This window comes from Mustela putorius, unplaced genomic scaffold (assembly GCF_011764305.1).
Source record: "Mustela putorius furo isolate JIRA1106 unplaced genomic scaffold, ASM1176430v1.1 tig00000056_pilon_pilon_pilon, whole genome shotgun sequence".
NCBI classification, from domain to species: Eukaryota; Metazoa; Chordata; class Mammalia; order Carnivora; family Mustelidae; genus Mustela; species Mustela putorius.
Window position 1 is genome coordinate 4,011,091 of NW_025421263.1, and position 26,512 is coordinate 4,037,602.

General features: G+C 38.6%; 1 protein-coding gene across 1 annotated transcript in view; it reads right to left on the reverse strand.

Annotated features, from left to right (window-relative positions):
• The window catches only part of DCHS2 (dachsous cadherin-related 2), a 131,858-nt gene extending 106,135 nt beyond the window's left edge, over positions 1 to 25,723 (reverse strand). Inside the window, exons 1-3 of the mRNA XM_045088000.1 lie at positions 25,646 to 25,723; positions 24,942 to 25,133; positions 7,518 to 7,749 (exon numbers count right to left, since the gene is read on the reverse strand). Coding sequence (XP_044943935.1) covers positions 7,518 to 7,749; positions 24,942 to 25,133; positions 25,646 to 25,723 — 502 coding nt within the window. The remainder of the gene's footprint in view (positions 1 to 7,517; positions 7,750 to 24,941; positions 25,134 to 25,645) is intronic.
• Positions 25,724 to 26,512: the final 789 nt, after the last annotated feature.

The window sequence follows — 26,512 nt, forward strand, 5'->3', positions numbered from 1 at the left end:
TGCTTGAATTACTGAGTGTTTGGGTTTGTACATACCAATTATAATGTGCATAATGTTTGCCTATGTCTTTACCTTGTCATTTCTTATTTAAATAGAGAAAAGTGTTGGGATAAAATATTTTTTAATTGATGAGCTAATTAAAGAACTTAAAGACAAAGGTCCTCTCTTTTTTTTTCTTTTCTTTTTTTTTTAATTAAATTAATTTATTTATTTTCAGAAAAACAGTATTCATTATTTTTTCACCACACCCAGTGCTCCATGCAATCTATCCCCTCTATAATACCCACCACCTGGTACCCCAACCTCCTACCCCACCGCCACTTCAAACCCCTCAGTTGTTTTTCAGAGTCCATAGTCTCTCATGATTCACCTCCCCTTCCAATTTACCCCAACTCCCTTCTCCTCTCTAACACCCCTTGTCCTCCATGATATTTGTTATGCTCCACAAATAAGTGAAACCATATGATAGTTGACTCTCTCTGCTTGACTTATTTCACTCAGCATAATCTCTTCCAGTCCGGTCCATGTTGCTACAAAAGTTGGGTATTCATCTTTCTGATGGAGGCATAATACTCCATAGTGTATATGGACCACATCTTCCTTATCCATTCGTCCCTGCAATTGCATTCCTGGCTATTTACCCCAAAGATACAGATGTCGTGAAAAGAAGGGCCATCTGTACCCCAATGTTTATAGCAGCAATGGCCACGGTCGCCAAACTATGGAAAGAACCAAGATGCCCTTCAAAGGTCCTCTCTTAATTAAAATCTAGCATACATATAATTCTATTAATTAAGCAATACTGACTTTCAAACTCTAATATCCTGAAAAAGATGAGATGCTCTTAACCAAGGTGGTCATTCATAGACAGAAAATAACCTGTGTGTCACCACTAGACTTATAAACTATGGGATAGTTAAGAACAAATACAAGTACAAGGAGCCTCTGGATGGCTCAGTTGGTTAAGCATTTAGCTCTTGATCTCAGCTCAGATCTTGATCTCAGAGTCTTGAGTTCAATCCCTGCACTTGGATCCATGCTGGACATGGAGCCTACTTCAAACAAACAAACAAACAAACACACAGAATCATAATCATCACCAAACATGGAGTCTGTAAGTGTGGTTTTCTCAAAAACAGAGACAGACCCAAAACTATGGGTTGTCCATAACAATACCTTTTTGGTTATTGGTTTTCATGATGCCATTCCTATATTCAGTTTGTGAAAATATAGAAACTTACTCAGTAAATAAGTGACATTATGCTATCGATTTCATACACAAATCTGGGTTACTAAGTTGTAGTGGCTGAAAGGAATGGAATGGACTGAAAACTTTGTCTCATAATGACAATGAAAAGGATTCTTAAGAAAAACATATCCATTTTGGAAGATTCCACTAAATTTTATGCAGCCAATTGAAAAGAGCAAATACACCAGGAGATAATTTGGTATTTCAGAGAGGCTTATACAAGAAGCCACAATGATAGAACATTTTTCTATCATATTTAGTTGAGACAATGAAACTCTATCTTAGCTTTGTGTTTAGTTTAAAAGGGAAAAAAAAAAAGCATAATAATGGAAGGAGCCTTAAAAGGGAAGTCTTAAGAGGTAAATTCAAGTGTCAGGTTTGTTACTGTTTCCCTCAGCTAGTCACTTAAGACTTGAAGTCCTTTATTCTCTTAATTTGCAGATGGACACAAAAGCATCTACTTTACCTATACCATAAGTTGATGTAAGGCTCAAATAGGCAATAGACAGAAAAGATATTGAAAAATGTTATCATCCGAGACAGAGTAATAAGGGACAGATGGTGGTTACAGGAAAAGGTTTAAGTCCAATTCTGCCATATACTCACTGTGTATCCTTAGGCAATTCACTGAATCCCTTTCACCCTCAATTTCTTTCTCCACTAAATAAGGGAGCTGAATTATGGTGTTCGCAAAAATCTGTGAACTTATACTGGAAAAATTAATAAGAAAACTCCCAAATATGCTTTTGTTTCCTACAAAAGCAACACATACTGATTAGGTTTTGTGAGTAATTTTAGCCTCTTACCAATAAAAGGAAGTCATTATTTATTTATTTATTTGTTTGTTTGTTTGTTTTGGCATGAGAAGGCTTACATCCCTTATGGAATGAGATGTGGTTTTAATTTATTAGTTACATATCAAAACGTTCTAAATGTAGTAAAGTGGCAATCATGAAGAATTATGAGAATCATTACATGTCATGAAATGTGAGCTTAAAATTAACATTATAAAAAGATCTGCCCTTGAAATAAAGAAAAACAGAGTCTGCTATATTACTCACAGCCCACGTTAAAATCCACACATCCTGTACAAACAAAAGATTAGAACCAAACAAGGAGGAATAGCTGCCTTTAAACTCACTCAGTTACCCTTTTAATTACTTGTTCTTCTGTAATTCTAAACCTGGATCTTGTTTGTGTACACAACTAAACATAGAACAGATAATAGGCAAGGCAATATAAGCTTTCGTTAAGTTCTCTGAGAACAGGAATTTTTATCTGTCTTACTGACTGATGTATACCAAATACTTCAAACAGTGACTGGTATATAATAGGTATTGAGTAATTATGTCTTGAAAGGATGAACTTGCTTCCATTTTCTGCCTTGAATAGATAAGCTACACTCTTTAGATCTTTAATTGACTTTTCTTTGTATCATTAAATTGCTTCTATAAAGAGAGGTAAACCAGAAGAATTTAACCACAGCTAGTTCTAGCAAAAGAGGTTATGGGCTACTGTAAATGACCAACACAAATGTCTGAAATCTGACACCTTAAAATAATCTGAGTTAGCAGTAATGTTTGCTTCGGTGTAAAAAATAGGACAAACACAAAAGCTAAAGAGCTACTTTTTTCATGCTACTAAGGAGAATACTTCAAACAATGTAAGAAAAAAAACTACATACAGTTCATAAAATGGGATTAAAAACATAAAAAGAGCTATTAATAAGTATGACTCTTGTGTTTCCTTCTTTTAAAACTCAAAACAGTGTGGTCTGCCTCATGCCCACATCAAAGGAACCCAACAAACAGAGAATAAGAGAGATGAAGGCTCAGTTCAATATCTCTCTCCTGGTGCCTAAGCACATTTTACAAAAATGTTCTTTGAACCAACAACAAACTTAGAAAACCAGAAACAGAACAGGAAGATAAACCCACAAGAGAAAACAACCATGACATCACCACACCCCTTTCAGTTTTCTCCAAAACATTTTTCTTACCAGATGAACACAGAAACTCAAAGAGCTCTATTTTTAAAGCATGAGTCTTGATTGTGGCACAAAAAGATCAATGGGCAATCTCTTGGCTTCAGAAAAACATAAACCTATCTAGCACGAAGTGTATAAGCTTAGAAAACAGCATGTCTGATAGAGGAAGCATCAAAATGAAAGGATGAATGAACCAGTGAGCAAATGAATAAACGTCTCTAGGAGAGACCCTTAGAGTAATTCACAAAGGAGTGACAATGTATAAATTAGCTCATCAATTCTCAATATTCTTCTCATATAAAACTATATAGCTATACATCTATAGAATTATGTAACTATATATAAATACAAATATATTTAGTATACTTAGCATATATATATATATATATATATATATATAGAAAAATGCTAGCCAGGTGGAGTTTGGGAGAATTGTGAGGAAAAGTGGAGGTGAGCCATAGGATTACCTACCGTACTCTAATGCAGAAAGAAGGTTCTATTTTATTTTATTTTATTTTTTAAAAGATTTTATTTTTGTTTATTATTTGACAGAGAGAGACACATCAAGAGTGGGAACACAAGAAGGATGAGTGAGAGAGGAAGCAGCAGGCTTCCCACCAAGCAGGGAGCCCGATGCGGGGCTTGATCTCAGGACCCCGAGGTCATGACCTAAGCCAAAGACAGATACTTAACAACTAGCCACTCAGGAGTCTGTGGAAAGAAGATTTTAGATGAAATTTTGCTCTGTGTTATCAAGGACACTACCTAGCAGTTTCTTAAGAATATGTAATAAGGATTTAAATCACTTTTCAATTATTTCTAGCTGTCATTTAATCATTTGTTTTACAAATATATATTGATAGAGGCAATTTCTTGACTCTGCATTTACACTGGCAGCCTCAGTAAAGACAGATCTTACAGCAGAAGGAAGAAAGTCCAGCTTTGTATAGGTTACAGCAACAACAACAATAACAAAACAGATCCACGACAAGGATGCCCACTCTCACTACTCTTGTTCAACATAGTATTAAAAGTCCTAGAAACAGCAATCAGACAACAAAGAGAAATAAAAGGTATCCAAATTGGCAATGAAGAAGTCAAACTCTCTCTCTTCCCAGATGACATGATTCTTTATATGGAAAACCCAAAAAACTCCACCCCCAAACTACTAGAACTCATACAGCAATTCAGTAACGAGGCAGGATACAAAGTCAATGTACAGAAATCAGTGGATTTCTTTTACACTAACAATGAAAATACAGAAAGGGAAATTAGAGAATTGATTCCATTTACTATAGCACCAAGAACCATAAGATACCTGGGAATAAACCTAACCAAAGAGGTAAAGGATCTGTACTCGAGGAAATACAGAAAACTCATGAAAGAAACTGAAGAAGACACAAAAAGATGAAAGACCATTCCATGCTCTTGGATCAGAAGAATGACCATTGTTAAAATGTCCAGAAGAAGTTCCAATACAGCAACTTGTTCTACTCTTTGAGAACAACCACCATTCGATTAGCTTTTTTGGCAGGGCCTTACTACCACTACAGAAGCCTTACTACTATGGATGATGTAAATGTAATTATCATATGATCTCCCTGATATGAGGAATTTGAGAGGCAAAGTGGGGGGCTTGGGGGGTAGGGAAGGAAAAAATGGAACAAGATGGGATCAGGAGGGAGACAAACCATTAAGAAACTCTTAATCTCATAAAACAAATTGAGGGTTGCTGGAGAGATGGGGGTATGGAGAAGGTGGTTGGGTTATGGACATTGGGGAGGGTATGTGATATGGTGAGTGCTGATGACTCACAGACCTGTACCCCTGGGGCAAATAATACATTATATGTTAATAAAAACAATTAATAAAATATTACATTAAAAAAAAAAGGAAAAGTATTCAAAGCTGCAGTCAGCCAACAGATGAACTTGAATTCAACTGTTCAAACTGAAGACTGCCTGTTCACTAGGCAACTTTTCCCCATAGCTAGTTGTGATGCTGTTTAATTCCCTTCTAAAGGTTAAAGTAAAGCATTACCAGGCCTCATGAATTTCTCATGAGTTGTGATTAAGTGCAACCAAATTCTGAGCACTGTTAGAAAAACGTCTTCAACCTAAATGAACCGGCATCACAACTGCCAACAATAATAACCCAAGGCTACTTCCATTACGAATTTGGTCTTTGCTTTAAAAAAAAAAAATACCATGATATTTCCCTAGATAATGACCCATGTAAAGCGTTCTCCTTGATTAACAATGGCATTTGTCTTACAGCCCGGGCCAAGAATGGAAGCCTGTGGCTTCCCGAAGCCAGTGCAACAGCAAGAGATCTCTTCTAAAAACAAAACACAGTACAGCTCATTCTTCAAGCCCTTCCAGGGAAAACTAGACGATGAGCATGTTGATGTCTTTTAAAAACAATCTACTAAATGTTTTTAGATCGTGTGCCCTGATTACTGTCTGACCTATATATTTTTGGCAATGCTCGTGTCCTAGAGGGCCTGACAATTTGACAAGGAGTTTAGACAGACTTTGAAAATGCCAAGATAAGCAGACTAATTTCCTTAAAAAAAAAAAAAGTATTTTCTTCTGATCTTTGAAATGTTAAAGGAGCCACATCAATGGATTATTTTGAGCAAGGAAAATTCTGCCTTATTGAGACTGCCGTTGCAAACAACTAATCCCCCAGTCACACACATCAGATGCAAGTACACCTTCCAAGCAAGAAGCAATGACTCCACCTCCTGGGGTTGGGTGAAAAGCCAAACTAACATGGTAGATAAGATTTGCCATGTAAATTAGTGATTGTTGTGAGCGAATATGGTTGTTGCAGAGGGTATTGTGAAGATCCAATAAAGACAATGTACAGAAAGTGTCTATTATAACATCAGACATTATCCTCATCACAACAGAAATGCATTCTACCCAGAAGCTTTAATAAGAAACAAAATGTCAAAGAGATATCCGCACTCCCAGGTTCACAACAGCCAAACTGTAAAAATAATTTAGCTGTCCATCAACAAATGAATGGATAAAGAAAATATGGTACATACATACAGTGGAATAGTATTTGGCCTTAAAACAGAAGGAAATCTTCCAAAATGCAACAGTATGGAAGAACCTGGAGGATATTATATTAAGTGAAAGAAGCCAGTAACAGAAGCACAAATATAACATTATTCCACTTACAAAAGGTCTCCAAGAGTCAAAATCATAAAATCAAAGAGCAGAGTGGTGGTTGCAAGAGGCTTGCTGCGGGAGGAGTTGGGAAGTGGCTAATCAATGAACATGAAGTTTCAGTTAAGCAAGATGAGTAAGCTCTAGAGATTGGCTGTACATTGTATCTGTTGACAACAATAACACATCGTGTACTTACAAATTTGTTAAGACGTCAGAGCTCATGTTAAGTGCTCTTACTACAATAAAGTAAAATGTAATTAATTTTTTTTTTAAAAAAGAGAAATGTAAAAAAAATGAGGGGGTTTGTTTAATTTTTTTTTTTTTTTTTTTTTTGCAGCATCATTTTGGGACCGGAACATCTCCAATATCTCAAAAGTATTAAAATGTAGTGTCATATACTTGAAATTTTAGATTTTCCTGTAATCAACTATTTTAAACATTACTTTGCTAACAATAAATGAATAAGAAGGGGATGATAACTTCCTAAATTATGATTATTTCTAAAAGACTCAGTTTATCCACTGGACTTTTTGGTGGATATGCAATTACTGTATTAGAGAATTAAAAGGACTTTAGGTATCTTGCTAAAAACAAGGAAGTGAAGATCCGAAGAAACTAGGGAATGCCAGACTGGGTACAAGAAAGGGATCTACTTTGGATTTCCACATAACGCTCTCTGCACTAAATTATCTGTTAATACACTGAAATCATGGGAATCACCCTTAGATGGCAAGATCGTACAAACGGAGTGAATGAACATTTGCAAAATAAATGCTATCAGTCAGCTGTTTCTCATAATTTACTGCCTCTAATCCTCACAAAACCTTACAATGCAGGGACTGATAACACTACTTTTAAGGTTAAAAAGACTGAGGTCAATAAAGATTATAAGACCAGTAGGAAACAAGGCTCGAACTCAGATCCAGGTCTCATGTCATCACAAAACCTTGGAGCTTTACAAAATACCTTACTGCCTTCCAGAAGGTGACTAAGTCCCATAACATCCCTGCTAATAAAAAAAAAAATCACTTTTGCCAATTCTCTGGCTGTAAAGTGGAAGCTGTTGATTTCAGAGGAACACTGGTTGGAGAACACATACCTGTAGTGGAGTCGATGGTAAAAAGGGAGGACAGGTCTCCGGGAATGAGCTCATAAGCCACCGTTCCAAATATCCCGGAATCCCTGTCAGTGGCAAGAACATTGAGGATCTCGGTGCCTGGCTGAGTCTGGCTGCTAATACTCGTCATGTAGGTTGATGGGTTAAAGACAGGTTCATTATCATTCACATCCTCCATTTCCACACGAACAAAAGCTTGGGCGCTTAGTCCACCCTGTTGGATAAATGAGAAGTAATTACAAATTAATTTTTCCTAAAAACTGAGATGGCAAAATAATTGACAAAGATCCTAGAAGAGAATTTTAGAACAACAAAAAGACATAGATAGATAGATAGATATTCATTTTACTTTTAACCTTGAGATACGAGTTCACGTGCAATAGCATGTAAGTGTACTTCAGCACTGATTCTTTTTTTATAAGATTTTATTTATTTATTTATTTATTTGACAGGGAGGGAGAGAGAGAGAGAGTGAGAAAGAGAGAGTGAGAGCATAAGCAGAGGGAGCTGCAGGCAGAGGGAGGAGCAGGCTCCCCACTGAGCAGAGGGCCCAACGTGGGATTTGATCCCAAGACCCTGGGATCATGACCTAAGCCAAAGGCAGACACTTAACCAATTGAGCCACCAGGTGCCCTGTACAATGCTGATTCTTAAATACGAAGTATTTTTTAAGTTTTAAATATTTAATACTTAAATATTTTTAAGTGGTTTTAAGTGGTAACTTAAAACTCCTATGAAGCAATAATTTCACACTACAGGCCAAAGATATTCAAGGCAAATTTTCCTGTTGTCCAAAGAGAAAAAAAGAAACTTTTATCCCTAGGATAATTTTTAACTGCTAAAGAGGGATGGTAAGAAAATTTTGGAGGAAGATGTAATGTAGATAATGTTGTCAGTGAAAGCCTTACTTACAGATATTTAAAGACTGACCTATGTTAGGGAACTGGACTTCAGTAATCTGGAGGAAAAGTATAACAGATAGAGGAAAGAACAAGTGCAAAGGCCCTGAGGCAGGAGTACAGTGTAGATCCCAAGCCTGTCAGGAATAGCAAGAAAGCCAGTGGGGTGATGTTGGGATGGCAGGGGCAGGTCATGGAGGGCTCTATGGGCCTATGAAAGCCCTATTGGAGTATTTTGAGTAGAGGAGTGGCTTGAATTGACTTAGATTTTCTGTCACTCTAGCGACACAGTTCAAAATTAACTGGAGGGGAGCAAGGCTGGAAGGAGGGAAACCAGTTAGATGGCTATTGGAATCATCAAGTCTGGAGTGGATGGTGGTGGTGAAGGTACTTATTCTAATATCTGGGGCCAGATTTGTTTTGGAATTCTGAATTAGTCAAGTTTTAGGAAGATAATACAGGGCATAAAGTAGTAGTAGTAGTAGTTGGTAGTAATAGTGAGAAGTAGATCCCACCCTGTTTATTCTGTGTTGCCTCCAATTAAAAGTCAGAAGAAGGGAAGAGAATACAATAGAAGAAAATAATCTTCTGCAATTTTTACTTTTCTAAAGTAAAACATGTGTTCCTACTTTAAAGCACCATTTTCCATTTCTGTCTGGTATATTTAGATACTTTGATCTTTGATAAAAATCCTTGGTAAGTCACAGCAGCCTGGACTTTCTCACTCACTTCTTTCTGTCTCTCTTTCTCTCCCTCACACCTTCCCTCTCTCTCCCCTACAGTTCAGAGATGCACTGAGCAAAGAGGAAAGAGGATTCTGGAGAAGAAAGGTTTGGCAGGAAGCAAAGAGAAGCCATCCTAAGAAGCACATGCTTCAGGTGAGGGAGGGCAGAAAGAGTATCATTTGGGATAAGGTTAACAACAAACCCAGAAATGGCTCTCACACCATTTCCAAGTATCCTAGACACTGGGGACTAAAAAACACTGGGGAAATACACCTTCAAAAGTAGAGTGGTTTTCCATGTCCTACGTTGAATAAAGCACCAAGACCATGTCTGTTAGCAACTAGAACTGGAGAAATGGGGGCAGGCTGCAACCAAGGTGAAAGCAAGGAAGGGTCCTTTCCCATACACTCCCACCCATACCCCCACCCGCATGCTTAGAAGGCAGCCCGTGTCTGCAGCAGCCGTGGATGGCCCACAGGTCACAGTGGAGGGCAGCAAAGAGGGGCTGCAGGCTGATGGTCAATAGAGTCCTGCAGGGCACCTGACAGAGACCCGCTGATTCTCCATCCTGCCTGCCTTCTGCCTTCTGTTTTACTTTGGTCCTTCCTTTCCCTTTCCTTTTATATTTCTCCTTGGGTTCCAGAAGTCACTTCAGTTTGAGGAAGGGATGAGAAAGTGGGGAAGATGTTAAGAAAGAAGTATTGCTCCAGCTTAGGATCTTTAAAAACAAAAATGTTAATTCTTAGGCTATACACGAAGATCCTCAATCGGGCAATGCTGTCAAAAACAAGTCAAATGTTCAATGAACAAAGGAAAAATCTTGTTTTCATAAATAGTGAATCTTTCTGCAGAGAAATTACTATAGATCGATCTCAGGTTTCCAGTTGTAGGAATCCAATTGCCATAGTTGAATTCATTAGTGGGGGTGCTTTTTTTCTCATAATAACCATTTGTGAATGTGTGTTAAGCGTATTTTGTGGATTTTCTCCTTCAATTGTTTTAATACACTTTTTAAGACATTTATAGTTTCTCTCATTTTTGCAGATAAGAAAACCAAAGCAAAGAAACTAAGTGACTTGTTCAAGGTAAATGCAACTATAAATTACAGATCTGGAACAGGACCAGATATTCATCTGTTCGCAAAGTCCATGGTAACTTCTTTTAAATTAGACTTTTTAAAGTACTGCTATGGTATACATTCTACCTTTCATGAAGGTCTTGTTGAAACACTCTGCTAAGGGCAATGCCAACCATGACTCAATCTTAGAGGAAAAAAGGAAGACCGAGTCCAGTTGACAAGGGACTTAGAATCTATGCAGTTATATGACAAACACTGTACAACTGGGCTTATGGCACCATGAAACAGTTTGGATTAAAACAACCTGTTTTAATCAAATATTATGATACTATGCGTCCTCTATTATTATTTCTTTTACATTTGGAATCTTATCAAATTGTATTGTATAATTCTCTTGTCATGCAAAACTATCATCATGGAACATTTAGTGTGGAGAAAAATGTCAATGCTGAAGGACTTCTTTAGATGGGTGCTCAACAAACACATATCTCTAGCTGACGGGCTGTTCCAAGAGTGTGGAGGAGCTTTTTGAAATGGGGAGATATGGACCCGACATTCAAGGCCCTAAATTTGGCTGCCATCTGGGAATTAAAGAGGACCCAGTATGGTTCCTTCCAATGAGGTTCACGGGCAGTCTTTGTTGTTAGTGTTTCAACCTCAGAGGGCTGGGAAAATATTGGAAATGTTAGTTTGAAGAGTCATAGATATTTAAAGAAACTAGAAGAGTTCAGGATCTAGTCCAGTTTCCAGTGGACAACAAAGCCTCAAAGACAGTGAAGAGAAATAGCATCTTACCACTTAAAGTATAGTCAATCAAATCATTTCCTAGCTTTGCTTCTGCTTCTTCTCTATAAAAGTCTTCCCCAAGTTCTTGACAATGAACTGCTGTTAACCACTTCTGATTTAGTGAGGCCAGATTCAAATAGATTTTGCTCAAACAAACAAACAAAAAAAAACCTCTTAAAAAAAGACTTCCAAACAATTATTTCAGGTGAAAATGATATCCTAGAAAATGTAGTAGCATTTAAACAGATTCTCTGCCATGGGTCCGTACACTAGTGGGTGAGTCCAGGGAGAGGCTAGGCAGGGTCTAGAGAAAAGTCCGTAGAGTCAGATTCAGGAAACCTGACTAATGTGAGGCAGGCTAACTTCATTCTGTATACCACAGGATTCTATGTACACCCTCCATATTTATTTATTTTGCATTTACTGCATTAATGCTTTATGTCTATCTATTAAAACATTACAAAAATGAAGTTTAAAAGGATAAAATTGAAAGTTCTGCTTTCTTCCCAAATCCTTAAATTAAGGACACTATTGCTGTCCTTAATGAAGGGGCATGATCAAATCTAAGTGTAAGAAAGAGATACTGGAGGTAGCAATTAAAAGATGTGTCTTGGGGGTGCCTGGGTGGTGAGGTCAGTTGAACATCTGATTCCTGATTTTGGCTCAGGTTGTGATTTCAGGGTCATGGGATCGAGCCCCATGTCCAGTTCTGTACTCAGTGTGCAGTCCACTTGAGATTTTCTCTCCCTCTTCTTCTGCCTTCCCCTTCCTATTCATGCACATGCACATGCTCTCTCTCTCTCTCTCAAAATAAATTAATTAATCCTTAAAAAAAAGTATCATAAAAATGAATAAATAAAGGGGTCCCTTACTCAAAAAGTTGAGGAAATGCTGAAATAACCAAGTCAAATGAGTCCTGTGTCTCAGGACCCAGAGCCTTCCCTATGCTCATTTTTAGAGGGGGTAGAATCTGAGGTGTTTCCCATTCTTATTTAACCACAGAACCCTCTTTGGAAGGAACAGGAAACAAGTATCTCACAGAACACAGTGTGGAGAAAGCTAATCTCAACTCATTTTTCTTCATTTCCATTATAGTGTCCACCTTCGAATTCTCTGTAACTAGTCCTCTGTCCACCTGCCTCAAGACTATCCTGATAATGCAGCCTCTGAGACATGTTCAGTCAGAAGCACCAAGCTAAGCTGCTTCCATATGCCTGGCCCTCAGAATTTGTGTGCCAGTAAGTGTTTGTTATTTCAAGCTGTTAAGTTTGGAACAGGTAATACACCCCATAAATTCTATCCATGAATATTTCTTAACTTTGTCTTATTCTTTCTCTATCAGCAAGTCATGGTTGATTTTGACATAACTTTAATACCTTAATTTTTAAATTATATATATATATATATATATATCCCTTTGTAAGGCTCTGTAATCACTGGGGAGTCTGCTTGAGAGTCTCTCTTCCTCTCCCTCTGCTTCTCCTACTTGTGCTCTCTCTAAAATTAATAAATCAATCTTTAAAGTTTAAATGATTAAAACTAAAAAGAGAATGGGAATCACTTCAGAATGGAGTTGGGAGGGGTAGGGGATGAGTGAAATAGCTGATGGGGATTAAGGGAGGGTACTTGTGATGTGAGCACTGCGTGTTGGATAGAATTGTTGAATCACTGTATCGTACACCTGAAACTAATATTACACTGAATGTTAACTAATTGGAATTTAAATAAAAAGCTTCAAAAAAACATTATAGTAAGAGACTCAACCAAACTACCTGAATTCCATTCCCTTCAAGGCATGCTGTGGATATTGGGAGTAGTTTGGGAAAGGACCAAGCTTGCATATGATATTGGAGGCTGGTTGTCTACGGCAATCAACAAATCAGAAAAAAATTCTGCCATTATTTTGATTTCTACTTTGGCCATTGTCTGCTACCCATTCTCTCTGTTCTTGTGTTCTATGGCTCTTTAACTGTAGAGTATTAATACCTGTTCTTCATATCGCCTCGCTCTTGTGGGCTGCAGTTCTCTTTGTTCTTGCATTTTTTTCCTAGAGTTCATAAATGAGTGAGCAAAGGGGAAGGGAAATGAGGGTCCAATTTGTTAAGAAAAACAAAATAGAACAAAACAGTAAGCTGTGGTATCACTAAAGTCAAGAGCGGCAACATCCAAAGAATCATTTCAAGTTCACTGAGAAGGTAAATAAAATGGACATACAGAATGCCAGGATGTGGAACAAAAGAAATCCTCATGTTCATAAAAGTAAATTTATTAGAGAGGTTTTTTTTTTAAAATTTTATTTATTTATTTGACAGAGAGAGAGAAAGAGAGAGAGAGAGGGAGAGATCACAAGCAGGCAGAGAGAGAGGAAGAAGCAGGCTCGCCGCCAAGCAGAGAGCCCGATGCAGGGCTCAATCCCAGGACCCTGGGATCATGACCCGAGCCAAAGGCAGAAGCTTTAACCCACTGAGCCACCCAGGCGCCCCAAATTTATTAGAGAGGTTAGACAGAAAAAATGGGTCAAAGAAAGACTGCAAAGTAAGGGAAGGAGAGACAACTATTTTTAAGCAGGTTTTGTGTCAAAGAAAAAAAATAAAATGGTTTTCTAAAAAGGTACATCAAATTTAAAAAGAGGTTTTTTAAAAGCTAAAAACTGTTACTGTGCTTTGTAAGCTTATGGGAGACATTCAATAGAATTTCAGGTATTGGTGATGCAGGAAACAGAGAAAATACTTACAAAAGGAAGGCTGCCCTGGGTGGGACCCGAAACATGAGAGAGATTTGCTTTTGAGGCCAACAGACATCTCTAACGAGGTAATAGGAAAGAAAGCAAAGAATGTGAGCTGAGAGTAGGCAGGAAGGTCAGGACTTCTCCCTCAAGCAGTTATGTGGACAAAAGGCAGAGGTGGGTTGAGACAGTGCTGGGTTTTGATCTGGAGAGTTCTATGGAATGAGGGAACCAAAGGGATTTTGCAACTGAATGACCTTTATGATGGGTCCATAAACTAGAGATCTTAACCTGGGAGAAGAACTACCAACTAGAAGAGAGAGACTACAGTAAGTGAGACAGAAAGACAAGAATGTTTATCAGACGGGGCGCCTGGGTGGCTTGGTCTGTTAAGCGTTTGCCTTTGGCTCATCATGATCTCAGGGTCCTGGGATGGAGTCCAATGTCACTGAGAAGGGAGTCTGTTTTTCCCTCTTCCTCTGCTTCTCCCCGCCCCGCCATGCTCTCTCAAAAGAATAAATCTTTTTTTTTTTTTTTAAAAGAATGCTTATCAGAGTACAGCATGCTTGAGATCAAGATTTCAGAGGTGGTATAATTACAGATGATGAGCATTGGAAGTGAGAATCAAGGAAGTGAGAGGCTCAGAATGTTTAATGGCTCAATAAATACAGTGGCAGAAAGGAAGTCTGTAAGGTGTAGAGATCCTAACTGACAAGGAGTCTTAGAATATGGCAGCAGCAAGAAACATGTCCATGGTATAGCCAGACAAGATAAACTTCAAAAGTGAATTGGTTTTCGACCAAGAAAGGCATAGAAATGATTTGGATGTGGCAATGGGCAATTAATTAGGTGGGCACCCACCCCAACAGCTCCCTCCCCGTTTGTGGTTAGTGGAATATGGGCTTTTCTGTGAAAGGCTGGAGAGGAGTCAAGGAATCAGTATCCTGTGGGGTGGGTGTTTTCATCAGGGCAAGACCATAAAGGAGTAGTCAGAAACGAGGTTGAGTTTACGAAGGAGTTTGCTGAGTGACAGCCCATGAGTTCCAGAGGGCATGGTAGAAGAGTTTGGGAGGGCCTACAGGTTGCCTAGGAGACTGAATCAAATCAAAGTATGAACAGAACAGGATGGGGATGAGCATATGGGTAACAGCAGATAGCTAGGAGGCTTAAACTTCTAGTGATAAGAACAAGGTAGAGTGGTATTTAAGACATTTACGGATTAATCCTGGTAGTATATTTTTTAAAATGGTAGGCAATCCATTTGAACTACATAGTTCAGATAATCTAGCTAGAAAACAGGAGAAACTGGGAGCAGCTTATTCCTGAAACCAGGGTGAGGAGGGCTGGTAATCAGTAAAATATAAGATAAGACAAAAGCAACTGAATACTGGAAAGGGAGATAACATAATCTAGTAAAATTAAAATGCATGCACCCTAAGTTTCAGTTGTGCAGGATGAGTAAGCTCTAGAGGTCTAAAGTACAGCTGTGGTGATTATAGCTAATATTACTGTATTACGTGAAATTTGCTGAAACTAGATCTTAAGGGTTCTCACCACTTACTATGTAATGTGATGGATATGCTAATTATCTTGACTGTGGTAATCACTTCATAGTGTGTGCATATATCAAAACATGACTTTGGTGTACCTGGGTGGCCTAGTCTGTTGAGCATCTGACTTGGTTTCGGCTCAGGCTATGATCTCAGGATCATGAGATCCAGCCCCAAGTCATGCTCTATGCTCAGTGGGGAGTCTACTTAAGATTCTCTCTCTCCTCCCTCTTCCCCTTTCCCCTGTGCTGTCTCTCTTGAATAAATAATAAATCTTTTTGAAGAAACATGATAATTGTACACCTTAATGTATACAATTTTTATTTATCAATTAAACTTCAATAAAGCCAGGGGAAAGATGAGTGTGAGCTTTTACTGGACAAGTTTGCTTCTAGAGATCTATTTGCATTACACGCAACTGTGCGACACAACTTCCATAGCCAAGTTTTATCATGAATATATATAGCAGTGAAGGACTAACTCAATTTACTTTCTATATTGCTAGTCTGACACAATCCTCCCCTAAGCCTGGAGTGGTGATATAGAGTTGAAATAGCTTATCTCAGACATCTATTTCAGCTCCTGAATTTGGATGTCACAAAAAATAGAGATACAATGTTAATAAATACATACCAAAAAGAGGGTCATTTGGCAAAAACGAGTGGGAAAGGAAAACAAGGAATTAGAGATAAGCATGGAATAATTAAACAATAGCATTTTACTGTGAAAAACCACTTGCTTTCCAATGTGATCCAATTATTTATTTCCATTATGCAATTTTATAGCATTCTCATGGCTTCTATCTATGAGATACACAGCAGCAGCAGTACCAGGAAAAATAGATTATTTCAGAACACCAGAATACCAGTAGAACAGGAGAGGTGATTACATTAAAAAATATTGACAGTCATCACAAAGATAAATAGAGCAGCAGCAAAGAAGCCCAGAACATCTAGGTATTTTATAAGAGAAAAATTTTCTATTGACAGATAGCAATCTCTTAGTGACCACCAGCAAATGGGTTCCCAGCAGTTTTCTTCCAAAGAGCTTACAGTATCAGGGGAAAGACCATAGATTATGAGGGGAATTATGTAAAGTTAAAGGTCTTCTGTCAAGACTCATTTCATTGTTTTAAATAAATTCATTATGTCCTAGAATCTAACATCTTGAACCTAAAATATCTTGTCTGAGTTCATTTATTCTTCAAATCCAAGCTAGATGGTTATCTGCATTGTTATCAACCTTTTTGATTGAGGACATATGTGGCTAGTACACACTGCACAGAACAATTATGACACACTCAGGCTTCGCCCTGTAGAAATGCACAGCTCATCACAGAAGGAATGTGTAAAGACCATACAGGCAACAGAATAAATAGTGCACACTGGATAGTACACACAGACACACATGCTCACACATGCTCACACAAGCACATACGTTGCCTGCTCTTGCATATTCTGAAGCAAACAGAGGAAAGTTGGAGGCAATTTTAAGCTCAAACATAGTGAATAGTGAACTGTTAAATACTTACAATGTAGAGGAAAGAGGACACATTTTCTAGTTTGTCTTTAAAAATGCATCACCAGAACTGCCCCCGTTAGGGTCCAATTCTAATCAGGTTGCACAAGCAGCTCCATCTTTGGGGCTCCCTGTGTGGCTTCAGACCCACATGATGGACAAGAAAGAGAAAAGGCCACTAAGATGGAGAAGAAAATGTCCAAGAACTGGGGAAGGAGGAGACCCTGAAGCTCTAATAGCCTACCTCCAGATATGTCTGAAAACACTCAGGTTGTAGAAATGCACATACCCTACCTTCACCAACACTGAATGTGTTTTTCTCTGATCATCCTGAGGAAGATGAATTGACCATATTCACTACACAGATCTTTGGGTCCTTCATTTGGCAACCAAGGCCAGGGACCAAGACAAATCAACAAAGGACCCTTCAAGTCAGAGTGGGTATCAGATGGTAGCCTAGAAGACACAGTTAATTCTTTTTGGTGTTTTCCATGAGGATACAAGGAATCACATCTCTCAGTATGACAGGCATGACTTTAACCTGGACACATTCACGTGGAGCAAGCTGTGCCATGAGGAAGAGGGCCCATACCCAAATTGGGCTGCCAAATTTCTGTCATCTTACAGGAGAGCATAATCATCTATGGAGGCTATTGGAAACAGTCAACAAATGTGGACAAACACACCCTGCATTCCAATACGCTCCACTAAAGTCTGAGGACAGAAAAAAAGGTGAAAGAGTGTAGACTCGGATTATTCCTAGGGGAATATAGCTCACTACTAGATCTAGCATATTGGTAGCTGTGGCCTGAATCAACATACAACTTTTGGGGGTGTTTGTAGTAAGGAAAAAGAAGAGAGTCTGGAAGTTGACTTCTTTGATGACTTCTATAATACCACAAAGAGTCTCTGGTTTGCAGAACAGCTAATGGGACTGGGTCAGAAAAGAAAAAACAGAGGCAAAACAAAAAACAAAAAACAAAAAATCCAAAAAACTCAAAACTTGCAGCCTGAAAGTGATAATAAGCTCATGTAAGGAAGCCAGCACCCAGGAATCCCTGGATATAGTCAGAAAGGTGGTCACAGAGGATGGGACAATGATTAGCACTGAACAAATGCTCTCTGTCTTAGGCAGCAGGAAGGAGGAAGATGGTTCTGATGAAGCCAGTAGCCTTCTGACAGAGCCAAGTGCCTATACCTATGCCATGCTGACCAGGAAGTGTGAGCTGCTCTATGGTTTAGGGGGGCATGTTTGAAACAAGGGACTGCCAGTTTATCCTGAATGATTTCTACTATTTTGATTCCCCACAGGATGAAAAAAAAATTGGCAGACTTGAATACAGGTGGATTCACAAACTCAAGACTGCCCGAAGGAGATAAACTTGGAAGAGGACAGAGATGAGATAGAAGATGCAGTGAGAAGAGATGAAGAGGGGGAGGATGCCAGAGACGAAAGTGGGGAGGAACAGGAAGAGGAAGAGTACTCGCTGGTGGACCCTGACTGCAAGTCTGCGGATCACTGGCCCAGGACCTACCAGTGGTGTGTGACGCCTGCACAGGACCACACAGGGCCTGACACAAAGACAGCAAAGTGCTGACAGCCCAGGCCATGACAGAACCTGTCTTTGATGATTTCAGATGCTATGCGGGGACCAAAGTTAAACTGAATAGTGAATTCTCTCAGTATCACTGGGTGCTATTTCCAATACGCTGAGTAAAACAAGGTGGAGGCAAAGATATTCTTTGCCAGAGCCTCAAGCATACAAGAGTTCTTCCTCCCTCTAAGAGGAGACTCTGTGCTAGGGCAATGTATTAGCCATGTCTTTTGTTTTCCATGTTCTAATGCTTTGACACTGGGCTTTGCTGATCCTAGAAGATTGCCCAGGTTCCAGTGGGCATGCTTTTTAAATGCAAACCAACCAATCTGGAGCCCAGAACCCAACCACATCCTTTCCTATGCTTTCACCACTCTAGGCCACTATTCACCTGCCCTAATCACCCAAAGGTCAAGCACCAGGACAGCTAGAGACTGCCTCTATGCCCCAGAGCTTGTTGAAAGTACTCAAACTAGCCAATCTTAAGTCTGTCTGTTCTGCCTTTCCCATTCCTTCCCTTGGAAACCAAAATAAAGGCCCCTGCCCATGGTTTTCCCTCTCTGTCTCTCTGACTCCTCACCCACTCCAGTGCTTCCCATTGTACACACACCCACCCCTACACCACAGTGTGACATACACCACCCTCCCCACCCCAACTCCATCCTGGAATCTGTGAGTATAGCAAACTGTTTTTTTCAATGGCAGCCACCTTCTTGCCCTTCCCTAAATAAGGATGAAACCAGTATCAAACCACTCAGGGTTCAGAGCAGTTCCAGTCTGTGCCAGGGCCTGCTTGAACAATAGGGTGAGATCTTGAATATGAAGTACCCACAGAGAAGTTGCTTCTGTTCAAATGAAACTGAAATATGTTGTGCTTTGTTAGAGGGTTTTCTTCTACAACACGAGTTTTTAAACAGAAGAAGGTTATGACTCCCATGCATTGTCTTAGTCCATTACGGCTGCTCTAATGAAGTACCATAGACTGGGTGGCTTACAAACAATGGATATTTATTTCTCACAGTTCTGGAAGCTAGAAGTCCAAGATCAGGTAGCAGCACAGCCAAGTTCTGGTGAAGGCTGGGAGCCTGCCAACTTCTCCTGATGGCCTCAACTGGCAGAAAAGGCTAAGGGGCTCCCTGAGGCCTAGTACAAGAATGTTAATCCCTTTCATGAGGACTCCACCCTCATGACCTAATCACCTTCCAAAGGCCCCCACCTCCTAATATCATCACTTTAAGTATTAGGTTTTTAACATATGAATGGGGGGTGCGGTATAACTATTCAGACCATTGCAGTCAGCAACCTAGAGATCATCTCATGATTTCTTAAAAATTAGCAAAAAGCTACCCATAATCTGTTTATAAACACTTTCTTGGTTATCTTTTCAAATAAAGTATCTTTTGTCTGGGAAATTTAAAAAAAAAAAACGGATCCCTTTGTTCAGTCTGATAGGGTTGTGGAGAGATGGCATGGTTAAAGATGAACTTGAACATTGCAACAGAATCTGGTAAGATGAGTGAAAAGGAAAGCATTCTTCTTAATTTCTGTAGAGTAAGTTCAATAGGAAAACAGACAAAAGCAAGGAGGTTTAAATTAAATATCTGAGTTGACTTTTTTTATTCCACTGCCAATAATCCTAATTAATTGCACTGCTTTGGGGGGATAAAAAATATCCTGCGTTAAATGATTTTACTTCTATTAAGATAATTTCTTTATACACTTTTACAAGATCATCTGAAACCAACTAATTAGAAACAGATGCTCAACTGCTACAGAATTGGATTTAAACTGGTTATTCACTTCTACAATGGACTTTTATGATTATCTCAAGATCTATGAAGAATATATTTCTGGGGGGCATCTGGGTGGCTTGGTGGGTTAAGTGTATGACTCTTGATTTTGGCTCAGGTCGTGATCTCAGGTTCATAGAATCAAGCTTCCCATTGGGCTCCATGCTGAGTGTGAAGCCTGCTTAAGATTCTCTTTTTCTCCCTCTCTCTCTCTGCCACTCCCCCTAGTTTGCTCCTGTGTATGTGCATGCACACACACACACACTCTCTCTCTCTCTTAAAAAAAAAAAAAGGAAAATATATTTCTGAAGTCTTGAATTAATATTTGTGTGTGTATATTTTGAGCTTTAAATAATCATGTAGATTTGAATTAACCTAAATTCCTCTATTTATACCTCTTTTTGTTTCCTACATCTTTTCTTACAAAGAAGCAAGAATTCCTAAAACCACATGGTCAGGGGTTGATAAAAATCTATTCAGATCATGTTAGTTTTATGAAATATAAATGTCCTCATTTTCATGGTAGTTTCTACATGCTTACTTGTGGTAAATATATTTAGATTCATTTTCCCCACCAACTCATGTCTTAAGTAGGTGGATCTGCCTATTACTTTCAGAAGAGAAAGTACATCAGAGAGGTGTTAGCAGTACCCAACAAAGGAGTAGTAAGCAGATAAAAACAGAAACAAGGAAAGTCTCCAAAATAAACAAAAAAAAGAAAAAAGAAAAATTCAGAATAGTGTGTCTATAGTAGGTTATCGTCCTGTAACAAAAAGAAAATTGAACAAGCTGTTTCTGAAATGTACTTGGAAATGTAAATGGAATAGCCAGGAAGAGCCAAGGCAGTCTTGAAAATGAAGGACAAAGCTAAAAGAATATACAATATCGTGACCTACTATAGAGCTTAAACAATTAAGAGAGGCTGGCACTAGTACAGTGGTAGACAAACAGTCAAAAATAGGGTGTCCAGAAATGGATGTACACATACATCAGCACATGATTTATAATAAAAGCAGTGATGAGAGAACAGTCATCTTGGAATCCATATTAGAAAAAAAGAAATAACAAGCCTTCCTCCCACTAGATGGAAAAAAATGAGTATGAAAGGTTAAACAAAAAAGTTTTCAGAAGAAAATGTAAGGTAACACCACATGTCTCTAAGGTAAGCAAATTACTTCTAAATAAACTTCTAAAAAGGATAGCCAATACCTCTAAATTTGCTAGAAAGAGAAACAATTAATAAACTAAGTTTTATTAGAATTAACAAGTTTTATTAGAATTCTGTTCCTCAAAAGATACCAGTAGGCGAGTAAAAAGGCAAGCCACAGAATGGAAGAAGGATACACAGTTAAGTACATACAACAAAGGGCTTGAGTGTCAAAAATATAAGAATTCATACAAATCAACAAGAAAAGAACCCAATAATACAATAGAAAATGGGTAAAGAACTGAACGGACACTTCACAAAACCACTTCTACAAACAGCCAATAAACATACGAAACAGTGCTCCACTCATCAGTCCTGAAGGAAATGTGAAGTAAAACCGCCATGTGATACACCACTGACTAGGTACCAGGACTGCTGTAATTAAAACGACATTAAATACCAATTGTTGGGAGGATGTGGAGCAAATGAAATTCTCATACCCTGTTGTTGGTGTAAGTATAAACTGGTACAACCATTTGAAAAGTTGTTTGGCTTTCTTAAGGTCTAGCAATTCCACTCCTGAATATATACTCAATATACATATAAATAGAATGCTTGGGGCCTTGGTGGCTCAGTCATTTAAGCGGCTAGCTCTTGATTTCACCTCAGGTCATGATCTCTGGGTCCTGGAATCAAGCCTTGCATTGGGCTCCATGCTCAGCAAGGAGTCTGCTTGAGATTCTCTCTCCCTCCCCCTTCCCTTTCACTGCTCCTGCTCTATAAATAAATAAATGAATGAATAAATGAATAAATAAAATCTTTTACAAAAAAATGCTTGTATTTGTTCAACAAATTACATGTATAAGAATGTTAACAGAAACACTTTTTGTAACAGCCTAAAATGTATGCCATCAATTATAGAATAGATGAAAAATTATCACAAATTCCAATAAAAGAATACTATGAACCAGTGAGAATGAGCGAATGATTGCTATACACAACAGCATGTATGATTCTTAGAAATAATGTTTGACAGAAGAAACAATAAAAATACATAGTGTATAGCTCTATTTGCTAGAAGTTTAAAAGCAGGCAAATGATATTGTTAGAAGTCAGTAGTGATGGGGGCGCCTGGGTGTCTCAGTCAGTTAAGTGTCTACCTTTGGCTCAGGTCAGGATCCCAGGGTCCCAGGATCCAGCCCTGCATCGGCTCCCTTCTCGGTGGGGAGCCTGCTTCTCCTCCTCCCTCTGCCCCTCCCCCAGCTCATGTACTCTTACATGTTCTCTCTCTCAAGGAAATAAATACAATCTTAAAAAAAGAACGTCAATAGCAATTAACCTGAAAGGCAGGGAGCAAGGGATGAGCAAGAGGCCAAGAGTGGGCCTTCCAAGGTTCTGGTAATGTTTCTTCACCTGGTTCCATGCATGTGTTTGTTTTGCAAAAATCCGCTAAATCGTACTATAATTTGTGCGCCTTGATGCATGCATTTTATATGCCAATTTAAACGTTTACCAAAAAAAGTCATAAAAGTCAAATTGAAGGTGCCATTACTGACCTAAGATGGGTGAGTATGAACATCAGAGAGAATAATGTCAGCAATGTATGAAATACATCAAATATACGAAATTCCAAGAATTTATAATCACATTAAAAAAATTATAATTTTTTTATAATTATACCCTTAGGAGAGATTAAATGCATCAACTTGTTATTCTAAAAACTGTTAAAATAGAATGAATCGAGCATTATCCTGCTTCCCCCCCCATCTATGAACTGTATTTCAGGATAATCAAATAGTTGATGAGAGAACATTCTTAGTTGAAGAATTCCAGATAATAAATGCAAAAGGATCAAAACCACAATGCGATATCACCTCACACTAGTCAGAATGGCTAAAATCAACAAGTCAGGAAATGACAGATGCTGGCGAGGATGCGGAGAAAGGGGAACCCTCCTACACTGTTGGTGGGAATGCAAGCTGGTGCAACCTCTCTGGAAAACAACATGGAGGTTCCTCAAAATGTTGAAAATAGAACTGCCCTATGACCCAGCAATTGCACTACTGGGTATTTACCCTAAAGATACAAACGTAGTGATCCAAAGGGGCACATGCACCCGAATGTTTATAGCAGCAATGTCCACAATAGCCAAACTGTGGAAAGAACCTAGATGTCCATCAACAGATGAATGGATCAAGAAGATGTGGTATATATACACAATGCAATACTATGCAGCCATCAAAAGAAATGAAATCCTGCCATTTGCGACAACATGGATGGAACTAAAGTGTATCATGCTTAGCGAAATAAGTCAAGCGGAGAAAGACAACTATCATATGATCTCCCTGATATGAGGAAGTGGTGATGCAACATGGGGGCTTAAGTGGGTACGAGAAGAATAAATGAAAGAAGATGGGATTGGGAGGGAGACAAACCATAAGTGACTCTTAATCTCACAAAACAAACGGAGGGTTGCTGGGGGGAGGGGGTTTGGGAGAAGGGGGTGGGATTATGGACATTGGGGAGGGTATGTGCTTTGGTGAGTGCTGTGAAGTGTGTAAACCTGGCGATTCACAGACCTGTACCCCTGGGGATAAAAATATATGTTTATAAAAAATAAAAAATTATAATTAAAAAAAATAAAAATAAAATAAAATAAATGCAAAAGGAATAACAGAATTCAAATTTCACCACATTGTACCCCGTAATGGAATAATGGCTTGTGTCTGGCGATACAGTAAGAAACACACAGCACCACCTAAATGAACCCAAAACTAATCTGGTTTCTGGCTCAGAACATCAGTTCATAGGAAATATGATAAAAGAGGACATTAAATGAATCCCAAGGATGTAATTAGCCACATTCAAAAGGTGGAACATTTACAGGGCAAAAAATTTTATTTCTTCCAAAACCAAATACCATCAGAGAAAAGGTAAGTCAGGGTAGGGGTGGGGGGGAAGAGGGGAGATGACTGTTATGGCCCCAAACTGAAGGGATATTGCAATAAAATCAATTTTGAACTCATTTGGATCTTAATTCAATTAAGTCACCTTTTAAAAGACATTTTTAAGTGATGAAGAGAAGTAGTGAGTTGGGGGAAATCAGAGGGGGAGACAAATCATGAAAGACTGTGGACTCTGAGAAACAAACTAAGGGTTTTGGAGGGGCAGGGATGGGGGGCTGGGGGAGCCTTGTGGTGGGTATTAAGGAGGGCACGTATTACACAGAGCACTGGGTGTGGTCCATAAACAATGAATCTTGGAACACTGAAAAAAATAAAATTAAATTAAAAATTTTTTTAAAAAGACATTTTTAGAAAATCCAGGAAATTTTAAATGGACTCGATATTAGATTTTATTAAAGAATTATCATTGATTTATTGTAGTCATGTTTTTAAAAAGTAATTATCTGTTATAGATATTATTGAACTATTTATGGATGAAATGATCTGTAATAATGTCTGGCATTTGCAAAGGAAAGAGGTAGTGATTTATGAGCCAGGATTGGTTAATTGATAATCAGTGGTACTCTCTGATATGTACACAGTGGTTCACTGTTGAGTATGTTTGAGATTTCATGCATAAACACTTACCCCATCCGTAGCTTTCACCAAGAGGTCATAGGTTGCTGGATCCCTTTCCCTATCAATATCTTGAGAAACGCAGATTCGCCCATCATGTGGGTCGATTCGGAATGCAGGAGATGCATCATAGCTTTGGAATCCATCATAAAGAGAATACTCCACAAAGCCATAGAGTCCGGCATCTGCATCAGAAGCTTTAACCTACGAGACAAGAGGTTGGTCGGCAAGGGAGTGGAAATGTTAACATTATTTTTCAGTTGGTCATGAATTATTATCATGATTTGTACAACCAGGTTACCCTACAGCCATTGATTCACAAAATACAGGCTTTGGTTTTAACTCTCTCCTTTTACCATCTGTGACAGCTCACCCTCACTTTCCTCCTCCTTGTCTGAGTTCTGCTCAGTCTCCTTTGCCAATTCCTATATTTTCATGTGATCTTGAAAGTCTGAGTTGCCTGAGATTCAGGTCTCTCCTTTGTCTTCTTATTCCTCTCACTATGCCTAAGTGATCCCATCCAAATTCAAGGCTTCAAAAACATCCCCGTGCTAACAGTTTGACTACATATCTTTGGATTCCCTCTCATACTCAAACTTTTCAAGTGATGGGCTCAACACCCCACCTCCACCCTTCAGAACAGTAAGTGAAGGCAGAGAAATCGAGGCAATAAGTGGCGTGATTACTAGTAACCCAATCCAGTTGAATGAATTCACCCGGGAGAAGGAGACTTGAGTTTCTAAGCCAGGTTTCCTTGCAGGAATAATGCCTCCATCAGGACCCCGCAAGGCCATGCTCACTGACCAGGGCACAGAAGCACCTTGCGCAGTGGGTCCATGGGAATGAAATCCAACCCACGCTCTGCTTTGCCCAACACTGACATGGAGCTCTAAGTGCCCAGAGGTAAGGACGTCTTTCTCTTTGACCATAAATATTACTTACGTTAGTTGTGGTCCTGTGCCTGGTAGAAAAGATGAAGTACTAGAATATGAAGGCACTTTATTTATACTAACTGTAGGAATACACAGTGAGAAAAACAACAGTCTATATTGAACTCAAAACATTTTGAGTTCATAAGCATGGTTGGTAAAGCCCTCTTGATTTTTTAACTGAATTAATAGTAACAGCGAATATATATATATATATATATATATATATATATATATATATAACACTTAAAATAAAAGATACATTGTAAGGGAAGATTAATTCAAAAAAGGTAGAAAGAAAAATGAAAAGAAGTTTAAGTATATGTAAAGATTTATACTATAACCTATAATGAACTCCATTTTACAGACCAGAAAAGTCAGGCTCAGAGAGCTTAAGTAATGCGCCAAAGATCACATAGCCATATCAAAACTGGGACTCAAATCAGGGCATTTGGACAACATTTAGCTCCAGCTTGGGAAAAAAGTGATCTCTTATTATCAGTACAGTGTACAGGAAGGAATTACACCTTCATTATTTGCTTCCCAAATAAAACCTCATACCAATAACATATTCAACAACCAACGTTCTCAATAAGCCTTCCTACTCGTTCTGTTCTATCTTGAGCATATAACTGGAATGTGGCTTTGGGGGTT